The sequence below is a fragment of the Podarcis melisellensis genome (genome assembly GCF_964234715.1).
Source record: "Podarcis melisellensis genome assembly, chromosome: 12".
Classification (NCBI taxonomy): domain Eukaryota; kingdom Metazoa; phylum Chordata; class Lepidosauria; order Squamata; family Lacertidae; genus Podarcis; species Podarcis melisellensis.
This window is the reverse complement of record NC_138544.1, coordinates 30,736,706-30,758,493: the sequence shown is the minus strand read 5'-3', so window position 1 is coordinate 30,758,493 and position 21,788 is coordinate 30,736,706. Positions and strand designations below refer to the sequence as shown.

Here is a 21,788-nt window from a genome sequence, read left to right as displayed (position 1 = left end):
GAGTGGGGCTGAGAGACTTCAAAGAAGTGTGACTGGCCCAAGGTCACCCAGCAGCTGCATGTGGAGGAGCAGGGAAGCGAACCCGGTTCACCAGATTACAAGACTACCGCTCTTAACCACTACACCACACTGGCTCTCAAAAATAAACAATAAAATTAAATGTTTTAAAAGCAGTTAAAAAACCAAAATGTGCCTGATTAATTGAGACAACTTTTTAGTCAACCAAAATGTTTTTTAGCCTACAAACTATCCAATTAATTGACCAAGTGATGATTTAGTTGTAATGGCCAATGTTTTACTACGCATTGGGATTTGCGGCCACCTACCTGGGTGTTCTTGCATTTGTGCAGATGTATATAGAGTTTGGGGAGTTGCTCTAAAAACCATAAATTGTAAATGTTACAGCTGGAATTATTACATGTTCTTGCAGCTCGAAGAATGGGAGATTTCCCCCCACCATGTTGTTCCTTATTGTGTATACATTCTAATGGCAGTGATATTCTTGGGAAGGAGTGTACAGTAGTAGCATTGGTAATAATAATGCAGCAGTGGCTGAAACCTAGGGAAACCTAAATGGTTTCTTTAAGGAGCCAAACTTGAGAAAGGCACAGGAACATTATAGTCCCAAATCAGGAAACCCTGAATTAAATTCATGCATCATATAACATAGGCTGGGATCCATAGAACTACTTTAGGCAATGACTTCTTCATGGCCAGTGGAATTTCTTACTTGCACCTGTTGTAATAGTATCACAGTCTGGATTTGAAATTTCCCTCAGCTTCAAAAGTACCTTGCCACGACTCACGAGGCTGCTGCTTGGGGAAAATAAGATGTGTACAAGACAATCCTGGCTTTGTCTTTATTCAGAAGCAATTATTCCTCTATAACAAATATGCTTGTTTATTGAAAGCCAAGCCTAGCCCTTCAGCATTGTAGCTTCAACTTTTGTGTGTTTCAGTACTTAATATTCTGTAAATTTGTGGGATATTAATGCATTGTTTATTATGTTTGCATCCTCTATTCTCTCAAGGAGCTCACAGTGGTATTTTGACATCATAGCAGTTCCATGAGTTGGTTTGGGCTGACCTCAGGGTGGATTTAATTTAAATCAAACCAATTTAAATCATGATTTAAACCGTGATTGAAATCACTAGTCAGTAAGACTTGATTTAAATCATTTTTATTTATTTATTTACAGAAAGACATTCCTGCTGGTATAATCTTAATATTTACAACCAGAGGAAGGTTTCATTTTGGGAATAATAAATTTTCAGAGTAGTTTTTACAGTTATATCAAAAACTACTGATTTGGTTATACTACTAGAAAAACATAGACAGATAATTATGAAATTATTGTGAGGTTTAATAAGTTAACTGTTTATATTTGGACATCTTTTCTGCTGCACTTTATTTGAAGTAGAAAAATAATCATTTCCTTAATAACATTTGAAACTAAAACAATAACATTATAGCATATGTATCCATGTTTGTTAACTGATGTGGTTAAACTTTTTTTTAAAAAAACTCCCAAATTAGACTGAGTTTCAGCACACATGAAAAACTTAAAACAAATCCTTATTTCTTGATGAATGCTAGCCTTTGGACTATAATGTATATTAAATAGAAAACTATCTTTAGAAAGATTTTTTCCCCTCCAAAAGCATTTTATTTTAAAAATCCAATTTAAATCAAAATAATCTGATTTTTTTGAAAAATAATTTAATTTTATCCACCCTGGCTGACCTATATGAATAACTTACTGCATGATTGCAAAGGAAGGAGATTGGAGTCATTGGTTGCACTTTAGTATGGTAGAGTTGTGTAAGGTATTTGGTAGGTCCGGGGAATCTCTGGTGCCGTAGAAGTTGTTGGACTACAAGTTCCAACATCACTGACTGTTGACTGTGTTCCTTGATCTGATAAAAGCTGGAGTTCAACAATATCTAGAGGTCAAAAGTTTCCCCACCACTGGTATATGGCTTGTATGATTTGTAGGCTTAAAACCAGCAATTTGAAGCAAGAGATTGCAAAGTATAAGGAAAAGAACATGAGGTGAAACAACAAAGCTAAGAATGCCAGGCCTTTGTGAGAGTGCTTAGGGCCATTGTAGATGTGATGTGTGATGGACACATAAAGTATAACATATAGTATAACATAAAAATACCAATAGATAAGAAGTAAAGGGCTTAAGGAATCATGTTCAGAAATACACTTACAGTTCTAACATAGGTTGCAGGCTCAAAACAATGGTAAATCATGGTAATGCCTCTTCTAATATAACAAGTGTATTTTTACTTTTCAATGATAGGACTCGCTGATTCTTGAGAAATCTCAGAATTGGAGCTCTCAGAAAATGGACCATATTATGATTTGCTGTGTTTGTCTTGGGGATAATAGTGAAGATGCTGATGAAATAATCCAGTGCGACAATTGTGGAATAACAGTGCATGAAGGTAATTCTATCATGACTTCAATTTGCAACAAATAATAAAGCTTTGTTTTTCTCTTAGCAAATTGAGGTGAATTTGTTTTCACGCAGCGGCAATGGGTACAATACTTTCTACAACTGTTTGGTATTCCTTGACTTTCAGATATGAGAGATTAAATCTGCAACCATGAATTTGCATGCAGCCAAACCTGCTTCATGTTTATGAAAACTCAACTGTTAATTTGTATTTTTCCTTAGTGGAAAACAAATTAAAGCTATAATCCTTATGCCCTTCAGTTCCAGTATATAAAAGCTTCCTATATTAAATGGTTTTGCCAATAAGATCTAACCCTGATCTTTTGAATAGAAACAAAGGATTTGCCCAGCGAATCTTTTAAATTCACAAAGGCAGTTGCTCCTCTTAATATAGTGCCATCCATTTAAGAAGTAAATGCTGATAGAAGGCATTCTAATGTATACAGTTTACAATTGAGTGTGACTGATTTGTTGTAGTATATTATCATTCAGACTAGTTAAAAGGGAACATAAAAATATCTTAAAATAAACACACTGTTAGAGGTTAGATCCTCTCCCAAATACTTTGCATAGTGATTCATACTGCATCCATATGAAGTTAAGATTCAATTGCTTATCATTCCCAGCCTTAACAGTTTGCCTCAAATCAGAAGTATAGACTCTTATTAAATCACAAAGGCATGTTTGGTTGGGACCACAGATACGGCTTTCTCTGTGGTCACACTCTGGCTCTTGAACTTCCAACTAGGAAACCAAACATTGCTGTTTTAATTTTCTGTCACAGTGTGAAATTCTTTATTTACTCAGAAGTAATCTCTATTGAGCATATTAGGGCTTACATCTGAGTAAACATGCACCGGATTGCACTGTTAGTGTCTCCTTGGAGGTATTTTGGTTTTACTGTATATATTTCATCATTACATTTTCAACACAGATAAATTTTACTTGGAGGGCTCTGTGTAATATTTGCGTGTTTTAATGGGTTCGGCTTTGCTGTTCTCTTTTGTACTTGTGTTACTGTTGTTTTTTTTGTGTTGGTTTAAAGTGTAGCTGCCTTTAACATTTTGGGGTTGGGGTAGAAAGAGTGTATCAATGTTTTAAATTAATAAATAATTTGGCTGTCTCTCCCCTGGATAATGTGCAAAGAAGCTGCTTTCTTTGGTGTATCACAAAATACACATGAGCAACTCAAGAAGATAAGCAGATGGGTGTAAATATAAATCAGCTCAGTGATAGTACATGCAGATTGCTCATTTTAACTCACAGCCCAAGATACAGTCTTAACATGTATCTTTTCACATGGTGAAACTTCATAATCAGGGTTTTTGAACAAAGTCTAGATGTCTGACAGTGTCTGTTGCAGCTTAAAGGATAATATGGATTGGGGTCAAATTGGCCTTGACAATGGAGTCTGAATCCAACTCCTTAGATCCCACACTGTAGAGAAACAAGCAGCAAGCTATGTGCTTCCATTTAGCTTACCTCTTAAGCTCCAGATAGCTGAGAACTGGTGCTTTCACTTTGTTCTCTGCTGCCTGGGTTGGAGGCAGCCTGTTACGTTTTGAGCTCAGTCTAGACTTTCCTTTCTAGAAAATACTTTCAATCACAATGGCCAGTGATTGTTTCGTTGGTTTAAAACAATGGTTTCCAGCATCAGGAGGTCACTATATTTTCTTAATTCAAGACTGAGTGGTGTGCCAGGTTCAGGAATCTGAACCCAACCTTTCTGGGCTGGCAGGAGCCCCTTCTGAGAGCCCTCAATAGATGCCTGATGGTACTGACCCCTGAGGCTGACACGGTTTTCCAATCTAAATGAATGTTCACTCTTGGTGGAAAAGAAGAATGTTGGATGTTGAAATACACTTGGTGTGGGTGGCAAAATCTGCCACCTGCTCCTGATATTCAAAGGCCATACCTTCCTGCACATTACGGTCCCTCATAATAACAGAGGTTTTGCTAGATACATGTCTGGAACATTTTTTTTTTTTTAAGATCTGGGTGACAAATTTCTATCACTGCTTCAGGAAGATGTTACTTGTTTTAATTGAAAAAAATGTATATTTTATAAAGTGTTCCTTGGATAGATTTGCCCTTCTGTGGATAAATTTAAAAATAAAATCTTAAGCTCTGGCCTGTCACTTTAGATAACTGCTTTTGTGCTAAAATCTCCTTACTGGTTTGTAATAGCACAGCACCCCCAACTGGGGTGTCAGTTCTCCTGATGTACTGATTGCAGCATGTCTAAAGAAAACTGTCTGGTACATATCATTGCAGGCAATGTGGTTGTGGGTAATGCACTTTCTGACAAGTGTCCTTGCATTGGTGCTATAAATTAAAGATGTACTGCAGTTTTCCTAAAATATTTTTATATCCCTTTGTTTACTCCAATATTGGCATTGTACAGAGTGAAGAATTCATGTTCTTAAGAGTTACATGAGCTGGTGATTTTATAATAAAATAGGTGCACAGTGCAATTATTTCTCCATAGTTGAGCTTTCAGATCTCTTTGCAATCAATCAATCTCACTCTTTCTTTGAGTTTTCTATTCACCTGAAGTAAATCTAATTGTTTGCAGGAGGTGTTCAATATGTTATCTAGAAATCACCCATATGGTTAAAGGTAATGTAAAGGACCCCTGGGCAATTACGTCCAGTCAAAGGCAACTATGGGGTGCGGCGCTCATCTCATCTCAGGGCAAGGGATCTGGCGTTTGTCCACAGACAGCCTTCCAGATCATGTGGTCAGCATGACTAAACTGCTTCTGGTGTGATGATGAGTGCCAGAACGCACAGAAATGCTGTTCACCTTCCCTCCGTGGCTGTATCAGTTATCTGCTTGCACCCCGCTGTGCGGATTCAAACCGCCAACCTTTGGATCGGCAAGCCCAAGAGGCACAGTGGTTTAGCCCACAGCGCCACCCACGTCTCAAATCACCCATATAATAAGTTGTTAAAGCAGAGAATAATCATTGCTTTAAAATACTGCAGTATTTTCTGATGTCTTTTGAATTAATCCCAAATCCTCCTCCAGTAAAGCACAGTCAATTGTACAAATTACCAGAATATGACTTCCTGTCAGAGAGTATATGTAATGCTCCAAAATCAATCAAACAACCTTGCAAAATGTGACCTAATTAGCCATTTGGTAGTACCATCAAATTTGTAAAAAATAAATAAATGTAGCTTTCATTTGCCGTGGGAACAATCTGCACAGTTACAGAGAAACAAATCAAAATGCATGGGTGTTTTCTACTTACTGCTTACTAATTAGAAGGCAGATGCTTTTGGTTTTTTGAGTAGCTACTTCATCCAGAATAGTTATCTCCCTTATTCTCTCCTTATAAATAAAGCTGCATAGAGACAGCAGTTTTCCAGAAAGCTCACGGTAGTGTAATAGAGCTCTTGTGGCTGGAGAAAGTGAAGATCAGGTGTTGCTTCCAAAAACCCTGTAATTGAGACCGTGAACACACATATGTCTATTTGGCCACCTACTTCAAAGAGCTCTGTCAGTTCTGCCTTACCTACTGTATAGCTCTATGTGCCCTTGCTTTCCACGTCTTATATTAATTCTTTATTACATCCCTTGATATAATATTTCTTTGATTTAATTCATCCATTTGTATTTTCTATCTTCCTAGGTTGTTATGGCGTTGACGGCGAAAGTGATTCTATTATGAGCTCCGCTTCAGAAAACTCCACTGAACCATGGTTCTGTGATGCCTGCAAATGTGGTGTTTCTCCGAGCTGTGAACTCTGCCCCAACCAAGATGGAATCTTCAAGGAGACAGATGCTGGCAGGTTAGTTAAGGGAGCTGTCATCAGAGGGATAGGTTCCTGAAAGTTATCCTTCAATTTATTCCATTCATGTGTTTTCTTCACCAAGCCCATTCTGGAAAGTCAGGCATAACTTCCTTCCTTCTTTCCAATGGTAGATTAGACTATAGCCAGATTCCTATCGGAGAAACATAGCATTGTTGTTGCTTCTGCAATAGAGGTTTACTAGGATAATTCTGTGAATAAATTCACAGGTTCTGCTGCACCTTAAAGGTTTATGAACTACTCAGGAGGAGGACTAAACAAACAACTTAAATGTTTGGTCAGAACTGTGTACTGTGTTCTAAAACACACAGTTTAAGGGATTATAAAATTTTCACTTTGTGACACTGGGTAGTCTTCTCATAGGTTTCTGTCTACTCAGGTATTTCCCCCCCCCCCTTTATTATTTCAATTAGTATACATACTCTTCCTCTCATGGGAGCCCACTGCAGCTAACAACAAAAACTCATAATTAAATCAAAATCAATACAAAATATAATATGTGATTCAACATAAAAGTCAGCATTAAATTATATGTATGAAGCCACTCCTCTTACGTTCCAAAGGCTTGCCAGGAACAAAAGGTCTTAAGATGTTGCCTGAATTAAAATAATGTGGGGGACAGATAGATGTTAATAGGAGGTAGTTCCATAACTGGGAAATTTTATGTTGGGAAGTTGCTTGTTTCAAAATGCTTGTGTGGAAATATGCCCCATATCAAAACTTTGCAGTCTGTCATCCCATAACTGTTAAGGAATTTTTAGACTGCCTTCGAGCTGTTTAAGACACTGGAATATATTTCTTGGTGAGGCATTAACAAGCTTGCCAAACATGACCTGGTGCTTTCAAGCTTAATCGATTTCATTGCTCCTGTTATTAACACAATACCTCTGAAACTCAGCAGGACATTCCACACAGTCAAACTGAGCATGGTTCCATTTGCCCTTTTGTGCTTAGAATATCCTGAATATATTGAATCAGAAGTCCCAGCAATTTTAAACCATTCATAAATTTCTTGTATTCATGGGTTTGTATTTGTCATTTTGAATTTGGCTCTATGCTAAACATTTTCTATTGAAATGGATGTTGGCATTTGAAACCACACACAGTAGGTTGTAATTTGAGTGTTTGCATTTAAAAGAATTGCACTCCAAGCTTTAAAATCTTGGCATTTACGTCTTGTTCAATTGTCAAGTGTAAGAAAACAACCTATTTTGTAAGCTGCCCTGAGGACTTGTTGAAGCCATATTGGCAGACTATACATTAATAAACAAATAAATAAATTGAACCCAGATTATAATGAAGCTAGACTTTCAAAAACTTAGTGCTTTTATCCAGCTGTGCAGAAGTGCCTTGTAGCAACAACTCTTGTAGCAACAACTCTCAAAAACAGGATTTCCCCCCTTCATAATCATTGTCCCTGCTCTCCCTTAACAGTGAACTCAGGGTGGTGTGTACCAATATAAAGCGAAGCAAGAGGAATATATTGGCCTCTTGGTAGCGCACTGAGGTTTACCAAAATAAATAGGTTAAAATCAGATACTTAAAGACACTGTGGAAGTTAAAAACAAATATGGTAAACTTCCAGGACTGCACATGCTCAACAGCCATAGCAATGGAAGTATAGGTGTGGGAAGTGCATGGCTGGTTGGACTCCTAAACAGGAAAGATGGAGGATGCACTGCAAAGTTTTGTTTTGAGTCCCGCTTGTTCTCTTTATTACTGGACCTGGGAGGTTCCATGCCTATCAATCTGGAGCTCAAACAGGACCACCAAAAATAAGGTAGCAGTTTCTGCATATCCATACTTGACATACTTCTTAGGTATACAGAAGTATATGAGTTGTAAATTAGAAGATATTAAGAAATGACCATTCAAGAACCTATCGTTCTTCCTGGGCCTATGAAATGTTGAGGACAGTTGATCCATGGAGTAATGAGGATATCGGTTGAGAAAAAGAATAGAAAAGCAGGGAGAGAGTTGGTCTGCTTGAGCTCTAAAAGCTTATGGTGTTCTGGAAGGGGGCTGGAGTTGGAGGGATGTGTGTCATGTGGTTTTTTTTTTTTAAAAAACAACTTATATGCCATACAGGAACATTTCAGGAGTTCTAAAAGGACACATTCCTCTTTTCTCAGTCTTCAAACTCCTCATCACACTGTTATATAACATTAAAGTGCGTAGGTTCAGGACTGGCACAATGGGGAAAGATTTCAGGAAGGTGGGAAAGGGGAAAAAAGCTGTCCTTTTTTAGTTCACTCTCCCTGCCCCCCTGAAACTCCCTTCCTTGGATAAGGTCTAAGCAATGTTTGTGATTCTGTTCCAAACTGGCTGAACATTTGAACATTTATTCTAAGGGCTAGGAATCTAATACATTTTCCTGTGGTTGCCACTTGTGTGTACATGATGTCAATGTGGAGTTTTGCAAACGGCTGTCAAACCTCCTGTGATCCCAGGACACCAAATTACGTGCTACAAACAAATAACATACCTTTCCTTTCTAACTAAAAAATTGTCAGAATGTTAAACTAAACCTGTTAATATTCTCTCTCTAATGAGGGATGGTTTTCTCTGCTCTTCCCATCGAAGAGGTTGACTAGATAGTGGAATGGTTAATTTGAAACAAATCTACTTTTTGCATGTACTCTTTAGTTTCCTGAGCACCAATGTGGATATAATGTTTTGCTCTGTATATATGATATGATACTAACTGAGCTAAGACTATTGTCTTTATTTTGCTTCAGCTTTTTCCCTTCCCTTCACCAACATCTGTCATCTTAGCTTGGAGCAAAATGGATGGGGAAGTAACAAGAAAGATTATTCTTCTTTGATTACCCAATTTGTCTTAATTACAAGGTTCTCAAACATGTGCGGCTAAACAAATGAGCAGGAAAACATTTAGGCACTGGTATTAAATGCAGCTGAAGCTGCCTCAGCTGTGAACTTGACTGACTTCTGTGCTTTTAATAAAGATTCAGGATGGAGTTCATACATAGGTGGTTAAGGAAATGAGACACTTGTGTGCCAATCATACTGAAATGGCAGTTTAAATCTGTAATACTACAGTACTTGTGTGACATGTACTAAAACATTTTGAGAAGGTCAGTATGAAGCAAGCAGCCAGCTGTTGGGTTTATCATAGATAAACTCCTACAGAGTGCAGCAGCATTTAATACACCAGTGGAGCATGAAAAAACTGTGCAAATTAAATTGAGAAGCAGCTGCTTGTTGAAGATGTGTATCTTTATATTGAACTCTGCAGGGTGCAATGGGGAGGTTGCATTAAAACATACTATCAAAAATCACCAGCCAAAACCTTGGCCTTTTTTTTTTAAAAAAAAGAAGAAGATAATGTGAGTAAGAGCAACTATTTCTCTGGTAAAATTGTTACCAGTGCAACACATCAGTGGCATTTCATAAAGAGGGAAACTCTCCTAGAATTTCAAAAAACAGAATATCTTAAATTTGGGGGCTTCAATATTTGGATCTTTTGGGGCAAATTGCTAGATATTTTAGTGTTGCCTAACACCCAAATCATGGATAAAAAAAGAGTCAGAAGTGACTTCAAATGAGTAAGATCTAAGACGGGGGTAGTCAAAATAATGACTTCCAAATATTTTGGACTACAACTCCATCAACCCCAGCCAGTATAGCCAGTGGCCAGGGATTATGGGAATTGTAGTTCAAGGCATTGGAGGGTACCACATTGGCTGCCCCTGGTGAAAGGCCTTCACACTGGAAGTGCAAGACATGTACATAGATCAGAATTGCCTTTCTGCTTAAGAACAAACTAACAATTTTATAATATAAGCAAAGATGTTCAAGCAGCTTCTGCATATGGATGGATTGCTTTCAGATTCCTATTAAATAATACAGAATATAAAACATTCATATTATTAGTACACTTCAGGCTCCCCCTTCTTCCCCCAGGATATCCTCCCCAATCCCAATGGACACATCCTGGTAAAATTTTATTGATCAGCTGTTGTAGGGGAAGTGGGAATAAATTCTCTGCTGAGCTGTGCAGTTGTAAATTTTCTGAAAGTGCTAAGCTAGCACAGGGTTAACAAAAAACTATTTTGCATAGATTTCTCCAACCAGGTGCAGATATGTGTATGAAAGGCAGTTGTATAGGATGGCACTATATAGGGTTTTTCCACCATTGATTGTATTCCAGATTGGCTAAAACAGTAGGGAGACTATCACAGGTTCTAAATTCGGTCTAATCCATTCAAAGGGGAGTTGTGAAATATTGTTGAAGTACATATTAATTAATTGTTATTACAAAAAAGTTACATTCCTGTCCCATCATTTAGTTGTTTCAAAACCATGGTGACTTAATGTTTGTAGTATTTGTAGAAGCTCCCGTTAACATCTGGGTCACCTAAACTGTTCTTTTCTTGTCTAATTTTCTTAGTGCTCAGATATGAACAGTAAATGCTTTCCTCTTTTGTTATAGATGGGTCCACATTGTTTGTGCACTCTATGTTCCAGGAGTAGCATTTGGAGATATTGACAAACTGCGGCCAGTTACTCTTACAGAAATGAATTATTCCAAATATGGTGCTAAGGTAACATTCAAATGGATATATTTTGGGGATAATTTATATGATTGTAGCTTGTTTTTGTTTGTTTCCTTTTCAGTTCATTACAGCTAAACGCTCAAAACGTAGCTCAGTCGGGTAGAGCATGGTGCTGATAATGTCAAGGTTGCAGGTTTAATCCCCATAAGGGACAGCTGCATAGAGCTGCATTGGGGGGGGGGTAGACTAGATGATCCTCAGGGCCCCTTCCAACTCTATAATCTGGTTATAATGAATATTATTATATATAGTCTCATTTTTCTTATGAAACCCTCATTGGATAGGAACTATTCAACTAATTCCACAGGACTAAGGCTTGTAATTTTACACTGGGCTTTAGTTATAAAAGTACTAATAACAGGGCAGTCAAGTAAATGCAGGGCAGCTCAATTAATCCTCTACAGTACTATAAAGATTTAGCCATCAGACCACAATAATATTGATCTGAGAATATATGAGATTTCAAACAGATAATCCTCGAGTGAATTCTTGAGAGGCCTTCCCTCATCCCCAACCGTAATGTTCAAATGTGGCTCACTGAAGATCACACTTTTAACTCTTGTCTTGATGTTAAACTTTTAAATGGTATATCAGATGTAATAAAGGGGTTTGTTTGATTTTAGGACATCTTTTTCAGTATGTACGTTGTTGCTGTCTGTGGACTGGTGTGCATTACTTGGATTTAAGTGTGTATCACTTATTGCAACCTGCCTTGGCATTTCAAAAGATGGGATAGAATGTCCTAAGTATGCAAATACCCCACTCTAATAAGCCTATATAGATACGGATATGGTAATTTACATGAAAACTATTGCTGACAGTAGGGAAAAGTTGTAGTTAGGGTTGAATGTACCATCTTATATATACTTCTGGTTCCGTTTTATCCGTTTTCTCATTCCCTTTTGTTTGTTTCTTGTCTTCTTCTGTAAAATATATAGTCCATTTTAAGGTACTGTATAAAGTTACTACTTTATTCTGTATAAAGTTACTGTATAAAGGTAATACTTTTTTAATGTTCTCTCTCTCATTTATTTGCTACAGGAATGCAGTTTTTGTGAAGATCCCCGTTTTGCCAGAACTGGCGTTTGCATTAGTTGTGATGCTGGGATGTGCCGAGCATATTTCCATGTGACTTGCGCTCAGAAGGAAGGCCTGTTGTCAGAAGCAGCAGCTGAAGAGGTATGATAATATTCTGCATTAGTGAAAATAACCCAGGTGACTTTTGTTATGACTAAAACTTCAAATTGATGTGTTAAAATAACTAAGAAATATTTGAGTTGATTGCCTTACTTAATATTGATTGCTTCAGCTTTCCTGTGTTGGGATGCAGAAGGCGTATTTTGTACCTTCCCTTTTTCTTTTAACCTTTTCCCCTGAAACATGTAGACATTTTTGGCAGGAATCATCTCTCTTGGATCCATTCCATACTAGAAAGATGAATATGTGTGGGGAGAGTGATTATGATCTTCAATTCCCTTCCATCTCAATGACTTTCTAATCATACATGGTTCTGATCCACCAGCAATCCACTATTTTGGTCGGATTATTTTTTCCAAGATTATCTGTCAAGCATTTCTCCTGTGCTACCTTTGTTGATGTATACTGCAGCATTTGGAAACAAAAGAAAGTTGTGTGGCAGTGCAGAACTTGCTTAGTTGTTTGAATGAGCAGAGGGAAACAAAAATGCTCTTCAGAATATGTATGAAAATATTTTCCCCGTTCTATACAGTATTCATGTATGTAATTGCTTTCTACATTAACGCCTTTGGAAAATGGCACACAGAAATAGCTGCTTGATACTCAGTTTTTTAGCCCCTTTGGAAATGAGATTAAACTTGAAAGTTTACCTCTAACATTTACATAGATTGTAGTGATACCGCTTATGAGTAGCTAAACAATTAAAACGAATGTATCTGTTATATGTAGATAAACATGTGGCTATTTAATTTGTAAACTCTGCACTGAGTTTGAAAAGCTGAATCAAAACAAGAGTTTCATATTCTTTGTAGTGATGTTACGTTAATCTGGCTTTGGTTGGTTAAAATACCTTAAAAGCCATCAGAATCATTTTTTTCAGACCCTACCTAACAAAATTGTGGAAAATATGTGTGTGTGTGTGTGTGTACCATCCTATTTATTTATCCTATTCATTTACTTTAGAATACTTTTAGGCTGTCTTGGGGGGGGGACCTCTCAAGGTGGCTTACATAATGGCAATTTAAAATTACATGATAAAATATAATTAAAATACTGCTTTTCCTGGCTGACAAACTATTTTCTTTCATGAGCTTTTGCCTTCTTCATTTTTATTTTAATTGGAACAGGATATTGCAGACCCCTTTTTTGCTTACTGCAAGCAACATGCAGACAGGATGGATAGAAAGTGGAAGCGCAAGAACTATTTGGCTTTGCAATCGTATTGCAAAATGTCTTTGCAGGAGAGAGAGAAACAACTGTCACCAGAAGCTCAGGTAGTATACCCAAGCCAAGTTTGTATTTGTGTTTAATATAGCATACTAAATGAGAAAGATCAGGGCAGAGGAAAAAGGATGGAATTGTTGTGACTGCCAATGAAAATGCATATAGTTGTAAATAGTATGAAATGTTTGAGAATCACTATTCACCTGCTTGCAAATAATCTAAACTCAGGTGTATAAGCATGTGTAACTCTCCCAGCTGCATGATGTCTCTGTGACCCCACTTTTCCTCCAGCTCAATAAATCTAACCCCACCCCAAGCCTGCTAGTGCTCCCCCCAGTTTGAGTCTTTGTACTTACCTCTGCCACAGTCTGTTGTCAGCCTGAACAACTTCTAACTTGAGTTACCCATTTCTAGCTTGAGTTACCCAGATATTTGGGAAAGTTTGCCTGCTGATGTATTCATTCCTTATTGAGTTTTGTGAGAATTCTGAATTTCAGTTGTGAAGGATCAGCATGATGGAGAACAGAAACCAATTCTGGATTTTTCTTGAGGAAGCTCATAAATACATCTGTTTCAAACTCTACCTCTTCTAGTCCAGAGAGTATTTTAGGATCAGTTCTTTTGCACTATTAAAAGCAATCTTCTCTCACCATAGATTTGTGTGTGCAGTGTTAGAAATGGAGATTACATTTTCTAGCAAAAGTGTTTATGTGCTTCTTAGCTTTATTTTGATTTGCTTTTTTAAAATTTGTAGGCCCGAATTAATGCCAGACTACAGCAGTATCGTGCTAAGTCAGAAATAGCACGTACCACGAGGCCGCAGGCGTGGGTACCAAGGGAGAAACTGCCACGGCCACTCACTAGCAGCGCTTCAGCAATACGTAAGCTGATGCGCAAAGCAGAATTAATGGGAATTAGCACAGACATCTTTCCAGTGGATACTTCAGATACCAGTTCCAGTGTGGATGGAAGAAGAAAACACAAACAGCCAGCCTTGACCGCTGATTTTGTCAATTATTATTTTGGTAAGGGTGAAAAGATATGTGCTTTGCATTGTTGCCAGGAATGGCTAACCTTTCATTTTCCGGTTGTTGCAGGACTATAGCTCCCACCATCCTTGAACATTGGTTTGCTGGGCAGGTGGGAGTTGGAATCCAGCAAGCAGGTTAGCCACCCCAGTCTAGATTTTGAAGGGATGGTTTACAGATGAAAGAGTGGAGTTGCTTTAAACTTCAAGCCACCCATATACTCCTGTATGTGAGCACTATAGTTCCCTCGTTACAATTTTAAAGCAACAAAGCTGCCTCCAAGTAGCCAAGTAAATATTCATATATGTCGCGTTAAAATAATGTGTGGCATAGTTAAAAATGTTTTTGTTGAAATCTTTCCTATTTAAAGTTTGGAGTGCATTCTAACTCAATATTAATTGGCATTAATGCTGCTTCTTTCCTCCCTCAGCCCTTGCTATTGAGATCAGGTGCAAGCCTAGCTCTGTAAAAACCCTCCAGTAATGCAATCAGGTTTCTTTCCCTGGTCACCCTTCCTTTTCTGCTTTGCAAGGGATGAATTACTTACTAGTATTTGTTTTTTTATGTGCCTTTGATCTTAATATCCATAGCTTGGATGTTTTAGAAATATTGTAAGCGTTGTTCAGCTGCAGAGAGTGTTTCTGCATGTGACATTGAATGCGAAGAAATGTTGTCGTATGATGTATTGTTACCTACATTCATTCTGTTGCTTTGCATGCTCAAAAAAAAAAAAAAAAAAGGGAAATACAGAAAGTGCTGGCTTTTATTTTAGAGAGAAACATGCGCATGATCCAGATCCAAGAAAATATGGCAGAACAGAAGAAAATTAAGGATAAGCTGGAGAACGAACAGGAAAAACTTCATGTAGAATATAACAAGGTAAATGATGTGTTTCAAACAATGCACATCATATGCTGTATATAAAATGAAACTATAGTTAGAAAACCATTGACTTCCACTAAAACCCATCTTAAAGCAAATGGTCTTTCAGTAACCGTCTCCTGCTGCTCACTAAAAGATTAAGATGTTTCTCAGAGGTTCTCATCTACAGATTTTCTCAGTCTGGTATCAAGAGCCTGACTCTCGCTTGTTGTGCGCATCTGCTCGTGATCATGAGCATAAAAATTTGCTTACATTGAGGTGTTCCCTTAGAGCTTTAGGGTAACTGTGAGGAGGAAATCCAAGTCCTAGTTTTAATCATGGGGATGGCAGAGTCCGGGATTGCCAAATTATTATTATTATTTGCTTTACTCACAGAAAATATTCAAGCAGCTTACAGACATAATAGAAATACTAAAATGACAATAAAAAACGAAGTAAAAAGATGGGAACAGTAACATAGGTCTTGACTGGGCAATTGCCTCTTCTCACGTGGGCTCCTTATTCCTATCCATTCAGTAACCATGACTTTGGTCCATCTAGTCCAGTATTTTTTATTTGGATTCACAGTAGCTCTCCAGGATCTTATGAAGAGGTCTTTCACACCACCTGTTTATCCACTTCTTTGGCGATGTCAGTAATTGAACTTTTGTATTCAAAGCATGTGTAGTTTTATCACCAACTGTGGTTCTTCTCATACGGTCACCAGGCAGCAGCTGTCAGTAATTTTACCTAGTGAACCACTTTGTTGATCACCACATGCAACTTTAGATATCTGGGATGTTGGCGATGTGTTTTTCCTGTTGATGTAAACAGACGTTTTGATTTGAAATACCGTCAGTGGATACTTTGGGGATATTTGAGGGAAGCCTTCAATGTTGCAGCGACTGCTGTGTGAATACACACATGTATGCCACACTGATCACAAGGAATGGAAGACATGACTAGAGAATTCAATGCTACCTATTGTATTGCCGTTCTTATTTGTTCTCAAAAAGACATGGCCGTGCATTCACACACACCCCATGAAAGTAATGATAGTTGTTGGAATTGTCAAAAAATAAATAGTAGTCTGGAGGAGAGAACATCATTCCCAGTTACACTTAAAAAATGTGACAAGGCTTCATATTTTCTTATTTCAAGTGTGCAGATGTATAGCTCTGAAATCTTGATTCCCTGTGTAGAAAAACCTGGCACATCTTTACAGATGGAAATAACAGAGTGGAACTGTTTTGATGTTTCTTGACTGCCATTATAGTCTTATTGTCAGACAAAATTACTTTAGGTTCTCCCTTACTAACCAGATGGATGCCCATGTTTTCTTTCTGGTGTTATTGAATGGCTGATTAACTTTACTGATTTCAGTTGCATTGACATGAGTGAACAATTTTATTATTTAATTACCTCTCATAGAAAAGGGTTTCATAAGTAAAGAATGCCTCCTCCTGGATACGAGGTACGAAATAACTTCCACAGTATTTTTCACTGCTTTGTTTTTTAGTTGTGTGAGTCTTTAGAAGAACTTCAGAACGTGAATGCAAAGCTACGAAATGAAGGACAAGGAATATGGGCTGTGCTTGGTAGAATAATTGGGCAGGTTGGTTTTTCCCATTGTTTTTCTCCTCCCCTCTTTCCTTATATCTTATTTATTTATGGGTCATATGAGTCCTAAAAATAGGGTTTTCTCTTTGTTACTGTCACTTTTTTTTAGGCTGAAAAGATACATTTGATAAAGTCCTGGCCTTATTCTGCAGATAATGATTTCTGATTGAAATGTATATAGGGCTCTGCGCCTACCTACTGGGAAACTGCAGCCTAATTTTGTTTTTGGATTAGCTATCTTGTTTGCAAAATTCTTTCATTTGGTGTAACTGATTGACCTGTCATTTGTGATGAAGCTAAACCTGAAGCATGAGTTAATCTAACCACATTCTTTGCTACCCCCCCCACTGTAGCTTTCAAAGAGCAGGTTTTCTTAAGGTGTATTGTTTTCTTCCCCCCGTTTCCTGAATATGCAACTGAAAGCATATGTAATTTGCTATAGTTTTAAATGAATTATGCATGTGGGAATGTCCTTAATAGGAAGTGAAAAATATTAGGGTACAGCTGGGTTTTTGTTTTTTAATAGGATTACTGATCATTTTGTCAGTTGTAAAAAAGTGAATGCTGTCGCTTCCCAATTATTAAATTCATTAGCTTCTAAAGAGTACAGTATTGCACTTGTAAACCAGCAGAATCAAATATCTTGATATGGTTATGTTTTCAGCTACATTAAAAGAGCTCAATGAACACTTTACACAGTTTGGTGCCTGTTGTACAGCTGCTTCTCCCGTTCTACAAACAGTGGAAGTTACCGTATTTTTCGCACCATAGGACGCACTTTTTCCCCTCCAAAAATGAAGGGGAAATGTGTGTGCGTCCTATGGTGCGAATGCAGGCTTTCGCTGAAGCCTGGAGAGTGAGAGGGGTCGGTGCGCACCGACCCCTCACGCTCTCCAGGCTTCGCGGACCTCTTCGCAAGGAGCGGGAGCACTCCGGCTCCTTGCGGAGAGTTGCCAGCATGCCGAAGCCTGCGCGCGCTGAGCTCAGCGCGCCCAGGCTTCGCGGACCTCTCCGCAAGGAGCCGGAGCGCTCCGGCTCCTTGCGGGGAGTTGCCAGCATGCCGAAGCCTGCGCGCGCTGAGCTCAGCGCGCCCAGGCTTCGCGGACCTCTCCGCAAGGAGCCGGAGCGCTCCGGCTCCTTGCGGGGAGTTGCCAGCATGCCGAAGCCTGCGCGCGCTGAGCTCAGCGCGCCCAGGCTTCGCGGACCTCTCCGCAAGGAGCCGGAGCGCTCCGGCTCCTTGCGGGGAGTTGCCAGCATGCCGAAGCCTGCGCGCGCTGAGCTCAGCGCGCCCAGGCTTCGCGGACCTCTCCGCAAGGAGCCGGAGCGCTCCGGCTCCTTGCGGGGAGTTGCCAGCATGCCGAAGCCTGCGCGCGCTGAGCTCAGCGCGCCCAGGCTTCGCGGACCTCTCCGCAAGGAGCCGGAGCGCTCCGGCTCCTTGCGGGGAGTTGCCAGCATGCCGAAGCCTGCGCGCGCTGAGCTCAGCGCGCCCAGGCTTCGCGGACCACGGCTTGCAGAGAGCTGCCTGTTTGCGGGCTGGGGTCGGGGGAAGCTCGAGCTTCCCCCGCCCCAGCCCCGCGCCTGGGGGGGGAAAATAATTTTTTTCCCTTTATTTCCCCCCCAAAAAATGGGTGCGCCCTATGGTCCGGTGCGCCCTATGGTGCGAAAAATACGGTATATGGCACTTTGTATCTGAAAGATTGATGAATTTCGCTGGCCTTTTCTTTTAGTGCTTCCCAATTCATCCTTCATTGAGGCTTATATCTGGTATTCAGTGCAGTTAGCAGATTCCTCAAGAAAGTGGGAGCCTTTTATGTGTCATTCCAATATATAATCAGATCTTAGTTTTTGTCTGACTCCTTAGTTGGCTTTTTAAGATTATAAAATGTTAAAATGATCTTTTAAGAAACTGGACCATTGGCCAGCTCTGTTTTTTGTAATTATCCTTGGTTTTGTGCTAAGTGTTAATTCAACACAAGAATTAGCAAGGTTTTACAAAGTGCTTGATGCTTCTGTGAAACTGGCCCAGATGATTTATATAACCTGGTTTTTTATGGGCCTTTCATACCTATGGGAGTCGGAATTTAAGTTTGTTAATAAGAAGTTCATCCCTTTTAAAAAGAAAAGGGGGGGAATCAAATTTTCACAAATATGTTTCCTGGTGCAATCATTTAATAATAATAAAAACTAGTAGTTTCATTTGCACAGCTTGCATGACACTTTTTTCCAGTTGGTTGAACAGATGCAGGCCCACAGGGCCACTGAGAAATGACTTTGATAGATGGTTGCTGTCTGTGAAGCTAGCATACTGCAGATTAGTAGAAACCCGAAGAGAATCTCTCCTGCTTTGTGCAGAGTTTGGTCCAATAAGATAATTTTTCTAATTAACCTATGGAGCACCACTGTAGCAGGGATGGTGAGGAAAATAAACTGCCTCAATATTCTTTCGTGAAGTGTAGTGGATTTTTCTTTTTTTCTTTTTCTTTTTAACCTTCTAAACCAGCTTGTCCTTGTCTGTCTCTGTTAAAGCTCCCTCTGTTAAAGGGGGGAAAGTTAAAAAGCCAGGGCTTTAATGTCTTTGGTTTCTCTCTCTCTCTTTTTTGCATTGGAAAATATGTGAATGCAATTTCATTTCTCATAGGGCTCACTTGGGGACAGAATATATAGTGTAGTCATTTTTGCAGCCTGACTAAGCAGTTTTCTCTCCTAACTTTTAGTATATTGGGCACAGCCAAATTTTGATTGCTGAGCAGTAAATGAGGGGGAATGTTATGTTATATACGTCTCTCACAAATTATCCTGTATTTCTTCAAACCCAATAGAAATTGAATATACCAGCAATTTTGCGAGCACCCAAGGAAAGAAAACCGAGCAAAAAGGAGGGTGGAACCCAGAAGACCACAACCCTCCCTGCAGTTCTCTATAGGCAAGTAGTAGAAACACAGCACAATAGACATAGATTATGGATAGAGTAAGAGACCTTTATAAGTATTTTTTTTATTCCAAACAACTGAATAAAATGTCTTTACTCCTGGACACCACTGTAAGGCAGCTATCTTGATACATTTTAAATCATTTTTTTTAAAAAAACGTTATAACTGTCTTCAGAGTCTTGGCATCATTACTGAGATTTTCTCTATCCATTGGCAGCACTTCAGAAGGAAATTCCTTTTATACCTGAGATTTTAATCTGTTTTGTGATACATGGTTGAGAACCTTCAAACATTAAAAGTTTTGCATTTAAAATCGACCAGCAAGGTCTGAATGAAATTATTATGAACTTATACGATTTATTAAGCCCTAATATAACAAAGCATATTTGATCCTCAAGTCTAGTATTTTTCATAATTCAGGTTAATATATTGTTGAGTAATTGATGTATTTACTCATTGTTATATGTTTAGTTCTTTTTACCATTTACCATTATGGTTGGTTTTTTAAAAAAATAAATATTTGATACAAGTATTGAAACATATATTCCATATAAAAGCTTCTGCAAGAATAAAATACAATTATATAACAGTTAGAATATTTACTCACTGTATGGGGTTTCACCATTCAGATTGGTCATAACCCAGTGACAAAGAGTTCTTTGTAAGTGCAAGAACTGGGTTCATATTTGGTTAACCAGTTCAAATGCATCTGAAGATTCATGGAATGTCCTCAATTTGGCTAATAAAAAGTATCTCCTTAAATTTTCAGTGACTAGCAAAAATCAGTCTAGCAATCTCTAGAAGTATTTAATACCACCTTGTGTTTCTTTGTGGGGAGCATTTGACTGCATTATGTCCTATTACAACCACAAATGCTTTTAGGAACATGAAAACATCCTTGCTTGATCTGTCTCCATCAGTGACTTGCCAGATATTTTTGAAGAGCTCTCAGTGGATAATGATAGTGGTAGCCATCTCTTGTTTGTTTCCTGTATCCAGTAGTCAGAAGTATGCACTTTCTAGATTTGAATATACCCAGTTATCTATTGTGGCTAATAGCCATTGATGCCACAGCCCTCCATGAATTTGCCTAAAGCTTTTAAAAAGCCATTTAAACTAGTGGTCATCACCATGTCTTGTGGCAATGACTTCTACCTGTTAATTTTGCGTGGTGAGACGAAATACTTCCCTGAATCTTATGCTAGTTAACTTCAGTATATTTAAAATTATCCACTCTTGTCACATGGTTCACATTTTTATGAATTGCTGAATTTTCTCTGTTGAATGTTAATTTGTTCTGGGATGATGTTTACCAAATGGGGGTACCTCTGCTGGATGACCTTGCGGACTTGATGTACAAGTGATTAAAAAATGTTGCTGCTGAACTTTTTTTTACATGACTAGCATGTCCAAGGATGAGGGTGTTTTCCATCACAACGGTTATTTTTATTTTACTGCATATTTGCTTCGTCTTGATTCTGACATAAAATGTTTCATTTGCAATCCTTCATTAATTTACAATAATAATACATCCTTTGCAAAATACAAATATCATTACAATTAAATTGCATTCATTCTCCCAGCAACTATTCAAAGTAAGTGAATAGTTTAAAGTAAGTGAATTCAAAGGATATTATTTTTACCGATGAGGATTTAAGTTTGAACTATTTTATTTGCAGACCCCTGTGGTTTTCTAATAGCTGGTGAGGGATTTAAATTCAGGCCAACCTTCTGCCTTCAGGACCAAACCTGCCTCAATGTGAATAAAAATCAATATATCAGAAGTCACAAATATCTAGCAAACATTAGGGAAATATTAACGATGGCTTGGATCCAGAGAAGTGCTTAGTTTCACTTGCACAACAGGGCTTTGCCATCTCCTTCTTTCTGGTGCAGTGCCTTAATGCCCGCCCGCTCTGCACCCCCTGGCTGCTCATGAGGGACCGGAGACCCTTCAAAACATTGTGGGATGTGATGTGAAGGGCCACTGGAGTGGGGAATTAGCTGAAATTGAGGACCACCCTTTGCACAAGCGGAAATGCCTTCTGCTCATGCATGGGGTTCTCTG

At 38.6% G+C, this 21,788-nt stretch overlaps 1 protein-coding gene across 9 annotated transcripts in view; it reads left to right on the top strand.

Moving 5' to 3' along the window:
* The window catches only part of PHF14 (PHD finger protein 14), a 136,600-nt gene that overhangs the window by 13,266 nt on the left and 101,546 nt on the right, over nt 1–21,788 (top strand). For 8 of the 9 annotated variants that reach the window (XM_081882809.1, XM_081882814.1, XM_081882811.1 and 5 more), the window contains exons 4-12: nt 2,310–2,454; nt 6,103–6,262; nt 10,737–10,848; nt 11,902–12,039; nt 13,185–13,331; nt 14,036–14,306; nt 15,082–15,188; nt 16,690–16,785; nt 19,610–19,713. In XM_081882809.1, coding sequence (XP_081738935.1) covers nt 2,310–2,454; nt 6,103–6,262; nt 10,737–10,848; nt 11,902–12,039; nt 13,185–13,331; nt 14,036–14,306; nt 15,082–15,188; nt 16,690–16,785; nt 19,610–19,713 — 1,280 coding nt within the window. Of the gene's footprint in view, nt 1–2,309; nt 2,455–6,102; nt 6,263–10,736; nt 10,849–11,901; nt 12,040–13,184; nt 13,332–14,035; nt 14,307–15,081; nt 15,189–16,689; nt 16,786–19,609; nt 19,718–21,788 lie in introns of all 9 variants that reach the window. The other variant, XM_081882813.1, reaches the window with a different exon arrangement.